This window comes from Cylas formicarius, unplaced genomic scaffold (genome assembly GCF_029955315.1).
Source record: "Cylas formicarius isolate icCylForm1 unplaced genomic scaffold, icCylForm1.1 PGA_scaffold_58__1_contigs__length_289150, whole genome shotgun sequence".
In the NCBI taxonomy this organism is placed as follows: Eukaryota; Metazoa; Arthropoda; class Insecta; order Coleoptera; family Brentidae; genus Cylas; species Cylas formicarius.
In genome coordinates, this window is record NW_026844339.1 from 100,548 (window position 1) to 113,043 (window position 12,496).

At 35.9% G+C, this 12,496-nt stretch overlaps 2 protein-coding genes across 2 annotated transcripts in view; both read left to right on the forward strand.

Moving 5' to 3' along the window:
- LOC132701657 (uncharacterized abhydrolase domain-containing protein DDB_G0269086-like) overlaps positions 1–5,615 on the forward strand; it is a 105,677-nt gene extending 100,062 nt beyond the window's left edge. The window contains exons 7-9 of the mRNA XM_060669752.1: positions 1,527–1,749; positions 3,024–3,189; positions 4,603–5,615. Coding sequence (XP_060525735.1) covers positions 1,527–1,749; positions 3,024–3,189; positions 4,603–5,400 — 1,187 coding nt within the window. The 3' untranslated portion in view covers positions 5,401–5,615. The remainder of the gene's footprint in view (positions 1–1,526; positions 1,750–3,023; positions 3,190–4,602) is intronic.
- Positions 5,616–11,185: 5,570 nt separating this feature from the next.
- On the forward strand, positions 11,186–11,995 carry LOC132701656 (uncharacterized). Its single transcript, XM_060669751.1, has one exon. The coding sequence runs from the start codon at positions 11,186–11,188 to the stop codon at positions 11,993–11,995; it is 810 nt and encodes a 269-aa protein (XP_060525734.1).
- Positions 11,996–12,496: the final 501 nt, after the last annotated feature.

Below are 12,496 nucleotides of genomic sequence, written 5' to 3' on the forward strand. Positions count from 1 at the left end.
TGAAAATAGTTTTTTTATTTTTGTTCAATACGGGGAAAAAAAGTTGGATACTTCTCTAACCAGGAAGTGGTAACGTTAATTGCAAATCATGATTATCATGTAGAGTGATGGGATGATCGTGTCTTCGAGAAAGTAGCATCAACTTTGATATTTCAAATAGGCCACTTGGTAGCCTATTAGATTTTCAGTTCCGCTATATATGTTTATTTATTATTGTTTTAATGTAAAAATAAGTCCTCACGCAATAGTTTTATGTAGACGAGTAGAACGTTATATATTTTATTGGATATTGGATTAAAATTATAAATCTTTTCAAATCATATATCATGTTTTATTCGGTATATAGCTATTAAACACGTTTTTTGGATTAATTTCGTTCATAATTTTATAGAATCAGAAATTATGATAATATTTATTTATTTACTTATTTAGTTATGTACTTTCAAAGCAACGGAGAAATTGCAATATCTTCAATTAATAGCTAGCTCAAGATTAACACAAATATTTATCAAACCTTGACAGCAAGTATACAATATAACCAATAACTAATAAAAAATTAACGTACTTAAAATTGAACGTGTAATTATAAAGCAAAGTATTAGACCTATATCGGTTATGTTTTAATACCATGATTTAAGATATAGTGCGTCTCTCATCGAATTATTAGATTAAAAACAACTCAAGCGAACTCCAAAATTCTTCTGGCCGACGAATTATAAAAAATCAACAACGAATGACTTGAATCTTTAAATGACTTGGTGATATGCCTGTTGAACAGTTGACTCTACATGACTTTCAAAGGAGATTTTAGTCCTCAGAGTTTAGAGGGACTTTTATCTGGAAGAACTGTTTCAAGGTTTATTCTACCAGGATTGTAGACGACATTATTACTATTACCAGGGCGAGAAAATCGACATTCGGAACGAACCTTGCAGTATAAATATAATCGATCAAGGTGAGACTACCACAGAGTGAGTTTGAAAATATTTAGATGAGTCTAGAGACTGAGATATGTTGGCGATAAATGAGGCTCAGGTGGGATGATTGTAGAGCTCAACGTAAGAAGTGAACAACTTCAATCTTCAGATGAAAATACCCTTAGACCAGTTAAATTGTTAAGTGTAAATAGTCAACCAAAAAGATTGACGTTTCAGTTTTTTATAGAAAGCAGAAGCCATGCCATGGTTGCCAACTTCTGGGGTCGGCAACATCGCCATCAGGAGTTTCTTTCGGAAGGGTAGTATTTTACATATCGTGTTTAATGTTTTGATGTCCCTGTCTGTCATACAGGCGCTATATGAATCCATATATAGCTGTATCCGATCATTACCAACGTTGTTTGCAGTTGTTTTGTTTCTGGTCTGTCTATGTCTAAGCTTTATCGTCGCATCTGTGTGTGTGATTTTAATCTGTATTGCAATTTAAGCGAACATTATATGTGGCCGTGTTCCATCAGCTTAAGTAAATTTAACGTTCGCTTTAGCGAGCAAACATTTCCTAAACGATCGACTTTCAATTATTTGCAGCTCCACTTTCACCTGCGCGTCCGTCAAGGAAATTCGGAGCTAAAAAGTCGGAACCGGAAGACGAGAAGGCGGCTGAAGAGATGAGGAAACTTCGTGAAGCGAGAGCCGCGAGGCTCGCTTTTATCAACGAAGAGGAAAAGAAAGACCACGTGTCCTCGAAAGACGTCGACGAAGCAGTTAGGGCGAAGAAAGAAAAGGAGGAGGTCAGATTAGCCGAGGAGAGGTGCGTGATTGACTAAGATTTTGAGTTCTAAATTTTTGAAGAAGCACTTACATTATCACACGAGACGAGATCATTTTGTTAAGTTTGGTTCAGGTGACGCTAAGTCCGTGAAAATATATATTAAATTGCATAATTTAAACCAAGTTGGTTGAGGCTCCATTTTTTAGTTGCACACTCCATTTAAAGATTGTTGGGGGAACTTCTGAACCTTCAACTTTTGCCAAAGACACAAAATCCTACAACTGGTCTACAACTGCAAAATATTTCTAAATGTTCATTGGCAATCAAAACTATTGTAGTCTATTTCAGAAAGGTGTAGAGTAAAAGAAACAAGTGCAAGTGAGCTATTTTCACTGTTTGGCATTGATTTAATAGGGCAGGAAAAAGTTTTCATTAAATAAATAAATTTAAATTATAAGCTAATATATTGTTAGTTATCTGATGAACGGGCATTGACGCCCATGACGTTATAATTTACGGATTGATGCACAACAGTTTGTCCCAACATAATTTTTTTGCAAAAACTTAATACATACACAATACACAATGCAAAACTTAGTACATTTCAGATATTGTAATATGATACAAACTCTTTATTTTAAATACATAATGTTACGCTCGCTAACTTAGAGTAACAACCCGCACTCAAGCAAACGGTATTTATTATTATAAAAGTGGGTAGGAACAGTTTGTTGGGATGAAAACAGAATTCAAATGGTTATACTCGGTAAAATCTCTGTATCAACTCCTTGCCGACTGACACTCGCGTCAGAACTGACATAGCAGTCTAGGCCTTCGATGGTACGTCCAAGTGGGCCTACTATGCGTGTTCGTTACAATAAGAGTTTTATTTGAAAAATATATTTTATGAAATCGTACACTTTAGCAAGCGTTACGTACAAAAGTCTAGCCAAACCCTTAACTACTTACTTATTCAAAATTAAGTAAGTTATAGGATTAAACTACACATGCACTTTTTTGTGTAATGTCAGTTTTTGGCGAACAAAATTTGAAACAAATAACAGTAACCTTTTGTTTCGGTTTTTAACTTAAAGTAAGCTTCACAGTGTTCTTTTGTAATCATTTAAAATAAATTTTGAGGTACACCTATATTTTTATTTTGCTTGGGCATTAGCTCAAGAAGCACATTTTGATGGGAATTTCCCATTTTATCACTGTACACTAGTCCGAAGTAGCCTATAATAACTATCTTCAAACCGTAAAAAAAAATTGCGGTACTAAAGTTTAACTTTAATGTTGCCCGAAATTTTCAGAATCATCGCCGAAGAACAAGCGAGACAGGAAGCTCTCTCCAAAGAGGCGGCCAGAAAGGCGGAGTTGGCACGTCAAGAGGAATTAGCGGCCCAAGCGGCGGCGGAAAGGGCGGCGGAATTTGAAAGAAAAGCGGAACTGGCACGTCAGGAGGAGGTCAAAAGACAAGTAGGTCTTGGCGTAGCTATTTTTCACTTGCTTTCGGAATTTTAGACTTTATTATATCCCAAAAAACCTCTAAAATTTGCATCAATGTTAATTTTCTTGCCAACTACTGATTCGATGGAAAATGAAGATGGAAAAAAATTCTGAAAATAGAATAAATGCGAGGATATGATTTTTTCTGTGTAATTGTGTCAAATAAGGGCGCAACAACTCAGTGAAAACTACATCTTAATATCTTTTTCCTAACCTAAAATATGAATGAAATAATTTGACGCTCAAAGTTTTATTTTAGGAAAAATTAGGGATTGTTCTTAATTTATTATTTAATGTGCCAAATTATACTTAAAATCATAATTAAATTTTTTTTTATTATTTTTTTTTAGAATATCTCCGAAGGGCACCTAGCAAAGAGCTGATATTTCACGTTTTGACATGCTTAGCCATTTTGAAATATTTCGTATTACCACTTGTTCAGGCATTAATAATTAGGTTTGTCAACTATCCAAAATTATTCAATTGTTGAAAACTATTCAATTTTATTATTTATTCACTATTTTTGTTTGTAACGATAAATTTAAACTAATTAAAACGTTAGGCCATCAAGCGACTCCGATAAGCATTAAATAACCACATGACAGATGTGTAGCGTTTGGTTAGATAAAAACAAAATTTGCTTTCATCGCAATCAGATTAATAGTACCTTATTCCTCAATCTCAAGCAATTGTATTTTTTTTGTGGAATTTATTAAATGACCATTTTCAAGAAACACAAAATTCAAGAAGTAATGTAGTGTATGAAATTCCATGCTCTAATTGCAACAGTGTGTATATAGGAAAAACAAAAAAAAGACCCATTGTGGCGACACCAAACACACATTTTATTTTCAAAAAGTTAAAATTATACTAACCGAACATAACACCATAAAAAGAGAACTTTGTGAAAGTATAGATAACCGAAAAAGAACAATTAATTCCAAAATCGATTCTAAAAGCCTTAACAATTCAGTGAACAGGAATTCACACAGTATGTCACAAACTGGTTTTTGCTTTAAACACTGTATATCCCTAAAACTTAAAGTTAAATGAAAATATTTTTCATCGTTTCTGAAGCTTTTTATTTATATGTATTTTCAAATATTGATTCACGGATGGAAAAATGTGATGACAATATATTCCGGGATACCATCGGTTCGTTTGTTGAACTTCGGCTGGTATCCTGGATACGTTTCGCCCCTTCACTGTTCCACGTGATTTCAGAGCGCGAGCATTGAAACTGCCAAATGAGATCTTGACGAAACGTCTGCAGGATTCCATTTGTAGTTCCACAAACGAACGTCATCATATATAACGAAATCGAATCAGCAGTTCTGTAGTTAACCTAAATTTTAATATTAGCAATGTTCTATTTATTTATAGGCGGAGATCGAAAGAATAAGGAGGGAAGAACAGGAAAGGGCACGTCTCGAAGAGGAGAAACGATTGGAAGAAGAAGCGAAGGCGGAAGAAGAACGGCAACAACTCTTACGTCTGGAAGAGATAGCGCGACAGGCCGAAGAAGAAAAAGAAGCAGAGTTGGTGCGACAGGCAGAGGAACTCGCCGAGCTTGCCCGACAAGAGGCCGAGCTGGCAGAAGAAGGGAAACGACAAGAGGAAGAAGAAGAACGAAAACGACAAGAAGCGGAACTCGAAGAATTGGCTCGTCAGGAGGCCGAGTTGGCAGAACTGGAAAGGCAAGAAAAAGAGCTAGCCGAGCAAGCCAGAGTCGAAGCTGAATTGGCTGAGCGGGCGAGGCAAGATGCTGAGACTGCCAGAAAAGAAGCCGATTTGGCACAGGAAGAAGCGGAGTTTGCGGAACTAGAAAGGCAACAAGCCGAATTAGATGCCTTGGAGGCTGAAGCGAAAGCCTTGGAGTCCGATTTGGGACCTCCGCCTGTTGAATCCGAAGTCCTTGAAGAAGAAGAACAACCGCCACAAGACGACGAAGCTGAAGCAGCGAGACAGGCTGAATTGGACGAATTGGCTCGGGCCGAAGCTGAATTAGCTGAACTAGAAAAGGCGCAAGCCGAGTTAGATGCACTTGAAGCCGAAGCGAAAGCTTTGGAATCAGATTTTGGGCCACCGGCTGCGACGGAAGATAACGATTATGATGAAGAGGAGCCTCAGGCCATCGCTGAAGATGTACCCGGCGCACAGTCGGATGAAGAATTGGAGTGAATTTTGCCTGCAATCATTTTAAAATAAATCGCTTTAACCTCACAAAAATTGTAAAGTCTTGTATATATGATAATTTATGTGTTACCATATTTAACCCATTTAGCTTTTTGTACAGTGTGAGAAGCATAAGAGTATATTAAAAACAACTCTTTATCTATGTGGATTCTAAATTTTTGTTTACTTTCTGTAATGTTTTGGTACGATTCATTTATTGAAATAAAAAGATAAATTCAATCTTCTACCGGACTGTTAGTTTTATATTCGTCAAAAACCTAAACCGGTGTATTTCTAATGTGGATATACATGGCGTCTCATAACTTATCCGCTATAGAGCAACATAATACTATAAATGAGAATAACTTTCGATTTAGAATATTTTTAGAACGGAGGAAAGTAAATTCAAAAATAAAGTCAGGCCAATATTTTGCAAATATTTTGGTAAAGGAACTAAAACTATGATTTAATGGTATGGCAGAAAATGTTCCCAATGATGCGACATCATTTCGAAATTTTATTTCTTTTACTGATGTTATAGATTAGCAACAAGTGATGATTTATTTCATTTATAGTGTTGTCGCCAAACCAGCTCTAGCGGGTTTACAACAGTGTCTATTTTAAATTTAGAGATAAAAAAAGATAAGTTTATTACTCAAAGTACTTTCATTATTCAAAGTATAGATATCTCAATACTTTGGTAAGCTAGTCGGAGCAAGCACTTCAATGATATGATATTTTTGTCGATGTATATTCTTTGTTCTCGTTTCCCCAGAATAATTAGTAGTTTTTAACGACATTGACGGATTGCAGAATGCGTTTATTATTAATCGACTCCTATTCATTTGCGTGTTCCATTTTCATTTTCAGTAGGTTAATCCAGTTTACGCAAAATATACAGAGTGATTCATAAAGAATAGAAACTCTCTAAACTGAAGATAGTGGCACCATGCCTCATAAAAATGTTTATTGTTTCGGAGCTTTCCAAGTTTAAAGTTTATGGTGAATTCTGAAAATTGGCTGTTATAGGTTTAAAGGATGCTAGTTTCACCATATTATTAAGGAAGTGATTGAAACATGATGACTAACTCTGCCGCTTTTGGCTTATTTTTTGCTTTACTTTTTATTGCTTTTTTCTTACTTGAGAAATATGGGAACTAACAAGAAAACGATATTTGACAATAGAAATGTTGGTAGTAATAATAAAAAAGACCTTAAATGAAACGTAGGAATTGTTCACTATCTACCTCAATATGGTTTAGAATACACTCTCTTAAATTTCTTTAAATATTAAACAAAACTTTTCTATTACTTTCGAGCTTATTCGCGGCTCCTTATATTTTCATCGGTAATTCCTACCTCGTGAGCGTATACCAAAATACCAAAAAATCCACATTATACATACATACCACATATTTTTTCTTAAGGAGCGTGGTACATCATTTACGAGTACTTTTAAATGGTTTTTAAGGAAGTCATCCAGTTAGATTATCCAGAAATTCAAAATTGTGGCACACCAAATGTTCACCTTTAAGTCTTTCTGAAAATGCGTTTAGAACAAGGATTTTCAGAATCAAACAAATAATTATTTTTCCAATTAAAGATTCCACGTCTTGTAAATGTAGCTCCGTCCGTAAAAAAAATTTTATCAAGAAAATTGGGTTTTGGGCTTGCATATTTCATGAAATTTAAGCAAATTGCTAAGTAATACAGCGAAACAAGCGCCCTGTAGCACCACTATCCTAATAAGTTTCAATTGCTAATTGTCATGTTAAAAAACTTGGCAATTTTTATTATTTTACTATACAAACTTCTCCAATCAATATATTTTCATGTCTAGCGACTCCAGTGAAGAAATTGCTCATTTTTTACAAATCAATTACAATATTTAGAAATTCCTAACATATTTTTTGTCCTTTACCACATAAAACTATAACGATCCAGTCAAACTCCGTAATCAAGGTCCCGATAAATAATTATTTATAAAATGTTACACGTGTTTCGCCCACACGGGCACCATCAGACCTATAGAAGCAATTTTTAAAAATGTGGAATAATGTACATAAATTTAGCGATGTGCTCATACCTCAAGTCAAACGCCCGCAGACACAAATTGAAATATGACCGAATCCGTTTTTTACTCTTGTCCTTTTTTGCCAAACTAGGATGTTCGTGAACCCTAATGGAGATCATCCTGCAAGGCTATCAGCTGCAAACTGCATTACAATCCTCACAGTTCAAAGGATATACCCTTGATCTAGAAAAATAATCTATTGACAATTGTCAATATTTCTCAAGAAACCCCACTGAATTTTTGTTATTTAGTTTACCTCTGAATGCCAGTTTCATTTCTAAGAACTAAGTTAAGCAAGACACTGTAACGTAAATTCGTGAATGACACTATTTGTCGAGGAAGTCCATATAATGGGATTCATGGGGTATAATGTTCCTTTATACATTTTAAAAATTCATGTGTTAATACAGCTTTATCTAAATCTTTTTTTTTTATTATAGAAAGAATTAGTAGTGTCCATAAAATCATATGTTTATAGCACGTTCGATAACTGTCCTGTCGACGTTGTCTGATATCTGCATTTCAAATTGACGAATTTCGGTGTTAACATAAAAAACAAACTGCTCAATGAATCAAATTTTCAGCCGTAGATTACCTTATCCCCCGATTAGCAAATTATATATTGTTCATATAAATATATATTTAATATATTTGCTTTATTAAAAAAAGTTAATGGTCATTTTTAACAAAAATTCAAATTAGTGAAACAAAACCATATTTAAGCTATTGGTGGGGTTATAAGGTCCACCTAAGAAAAATCATCTATTTTGGTAAAACTTTATTTAAAAAAATATAAACTGAATTTTGCGAAACAATTTTTTTTAAACAAAAATATCGCTTTACCTTGCCACATTAACCTACTAGGGTAGTTAACTTGGCGCTTAGTTTATCACCTTCAACTAAATTAAAATAACATTAAAAACTAAAGTAAAATCTTTTAATCTTTTAATGAGAATGAATGAGATCTTGCTAACCATCAGTACCGGTTTGTGGTATATCCAGTAACACTAATTCGTTTAAATTGTCAAAATATTTGGTCGTCAGCATACCCACACGTCAAATCAGCGTTGCCAGTTTTAACAAAATTGTTTACTTGTATTTTTCCTATTACTGGGTCATATAATCGGGCGGGTCATAAGTACTCCCACCAGCTCATAAAAAATCACTCAAAATTGAACCAAAAACATTTCATAGGGCCATTATTAAAATGGAGAAAAATGGCTTAAGCTCTGTGATTTTGAAAGGAATTACTAATTCAGGTGCATATAATATTATCCAATCCACAGAGAACTAGTATGCGAAACGACATATTAAATTAATATGCCAGAAATGCAATTAATTATTTTTGTAACGCGCTTGAAGGATGAAAAACTAAGGCTATTTTACAGTAACATTTCATGGGAGCTTTATCGCGGAAATGATAAAACAATTTATTTGCCTTAATTTGTAATATGTGCGCGTTATCAATAACTTTATTTTGAATTTCAAATTAACTCAACACAACCTTTAGCGTTATGTGACACCGAACCTATACTTTAAATTGTTAACGATATGAGTTTTGAAAATATTCGACAAATAGAATAAAAACGTAATTTTAATAAAATTTATCTATGGTCCAAATCATCCATTGAAAATGAGATCGCCACGTTAGTTAAAGGTATGATAAACACCACTTTAGTCACGTGGGTAACGAAGCTTAGCGCAACCTTGGTCAGTTCATATAAATGGGTATTTTTTAGGGTGTTTGAAAGGGACGACTCCTTGTTTATAATGAAGGATAGTTTGTTATATTAACGTTGATGAAAATGAAATGAAATTTTGACCCAACGTTTCATATATATATATATATATATATATATATATATATATATATATATATATATATATATGTTTAGCTTTTGGTTCTTGGGTTATAGGTCTTTGTATTAAAAGCGATTAAAATTTTTTTTGTCCATATATTGACGTTTCGGTCTTCTATGACCTTCTTCAGAAAGGGGTACAGTCTAAAATTATGTTATAGTACAGTTCTTTTTTTTTACATATACACAACGGAATTACAAAGAACCTTACCAAAAAGAGACAAACACAAATCTTAAAATTGAAGAGGTAGCATCATATGGAAGTTTATATGCTACCTCTTCAATTTTAAGATTTGTGTTTGTCTCTTTTTGGTAAGGTTCTTTGTAATTCCGTTGTGTATATGTAAAAAAAAAGAACTGTACTATAACATAATTTTAGACTGTACCCCTGTCTGAAGAAGGTCATAGAAGACCGAAACGTCAATATATGGACAAAAAAAATTTTAATCGCTTTTAATACAAAGACCTATAATCCAAGAACCAAAAGCTAAACATAAATATAGAGAAGGTCTAAGAAAAAACAAACTATATATATATATATATATATATATATATATATATATATATATATATATATATATATATATATATATATATATATATACATATATATATATATATATATATACATATATATATATATATATATATATATATATATATATATATATATATATATATATATATATATATATATATATATATATATATATATATATATATATATATATATATATGATGACACTATATTCCGGGATATCATCCGTTCGCTCGTTGAACTCCGACTGGAATCCTGCAAATCCTGCATCCGACTGGAATCCTGCAGACGTTTCGCCAAAATCTCACTTGGCATCTTCAATGCTCGCGCTCCGAAAACACTTCGAACACACGAAGCGCGAGCATTGAAGATGCCAAGTGAGATTTTGGCGAAACGTCTGCAGGATTTGCAGGATTCCAGTCGGAGTTCAACGAACGAACGGATGATATCCCGGAATATAGTGTCATCACATTTTTCCATCCGTGAATCAATACGTGAGAATATATATATATATATATATATATATATATATATATATATATATATATATATATATATATATATATATATATATATATATATATATATATATATATATATATATATATATATATATATATATATATATATATCCTTAGCAGGCTAAGGATACCTGGACCGAGGTGACTCGGAAGAGGAAAAAGAAAAAAATGCAACAGGACTTGGCAGTAGAATCGAAGGTGGGTCAAAAACCACATGCCAACGACGTTCCGCGGGCAATCAGTCATCGTAAGGTGGATCGTCGAAAACCAAGAACAAACGCCATTCTTGTGCTACCAACCGAGGGTCGAAAGTACGCTGATCTTCTTAAGGAGATCAAAGCCAAGGTCAACCCGACAGATACCGGAGTGGACATAAAGTCAATAGAACAAACGAGGTGCGGGGGCGTTCTGCTAGAAATGACCCGCAAAACTGAAGACAGCACCGCGAGGTCAAAGAGCGGCTTTTTTGCGAGATTGACGAGGCCAATGCGGTCAAAGCACTCGATAAGGCTCGCATATAGGGTAGGGGGGTTAGCTGCCGCGTACGGCTGGTAGCGAAAGTGGTACGCTATGCGAGATGTCTCGGGTATGGGCACGCGATGCATTCCTGCGATGGGCCAGACCGCAGCAAGTGCTGCTTTAAATGCGCAGGAGAAAATCACAAGGCAGCCGACTGCATCGAGCAACCGAAGTGCTTTCTATGTCCGAATGATGCTAAGGACAGCTTGTGTCACATCCCGGGCTCCGGAGCTTGTAAAGCGTTCCGTGCAGCCCTAGCTGAAGCGACAAGGGCACAAAAATGATCAGAGTCCTTCAAGGTAATCTGAGTAGGTGCATACTAGCACAACACCTCCTTCGCCAAAGGATCTTTGACGGTAAAGTCGACATCTGCATCATCTCCGAACAACATTCAAACTTCCAGGACGGGTTATGGTTCGCAGATGAAACTGGGACAGCAGCACTATCGATCGCAAATACAAAAAACATTACCGCAATCAACAGCGGAAGTGGAGCAGGCTTTGTCTGGATTGAAACCCCTACAGCCTACTTCATGAGCGTCTACCTCTCGCCTAACGAGGGAATCAGTGTGTTCCGTCAGAAACTGGCGACCATAGAGGACGCTATCGGCAAGTTCAACGGCGGAGTCATTGTTGCTGGTGATTTCAACGCCAAATCGGCAGAATGGGGCGCAGCGTTCTCTGATACCAGAGGAAATGAAGTCGCTGATGCCGCAGCAAGACTTGACCTCATTGTACTGAATACTGGAAATACCACGACATTCCGGGGACCAGGGTACCAAGAATCCGTGATTGACATTACGTTAGCGACCCCAAGGATTGGGAACACAATTGAGAGCTGGACCGTATCCGAAGAATACAATGGTAGTGACCATCAGTATGTGACCTTCAGTGTTGGACTTGTACCTGGCTCGGCTCCGCAGTGCACCCTATACAAAAGGAAGTGGAACGCTAGCAAGCTTGACGTCGATGCTCTACGCACTTCTTTCATACGGAGCATACCAACTCTCCAGAGAAACCCCAGTCCAAGCACCCGCAAGGAGACGGAAGAAATAGTGACAAGAACCATGAACATTATTCTCGACTCATGAAACGCTTCTATGCCACGACTGAAAGTTCGGGGTACACACAGACCGGCATACTGGTGATCACCGGAGATAGCAGAATTACGAAGAACATGCCATGTGCTACGTCGCTGCGCAACGAGGGCAGCAAAACGTTCACCCGATCAGGAACTGTATGTGAACGAGTACAAGCACGCAAAAAAACCTTGAATGAAACCATCAAAACAAGGAAAGCGACGGTATGGAAAGACTTATGCAATGACCTCAACAATGATATCTGGGGTAAAGCCTACCAAATTGTCACTAAACGACTTGGAAAAGCTGCACTAGAAGCGCCAAAACCGCCCTCCGTGATGTATAGCATCGTGGCGGAGCTGTTTCTCAAACACCCGCCGCGGAGGAAGAGACACTATGTTAAAAGTGGCGAAACGACTCCCTTTACTACCAAGGAACTGCAAGACGCGGCAAAGACCATCAAGATAGGAAAAGCACCCGACCCAGAGGGCATTCCAGCCTTGGTGATCAAGA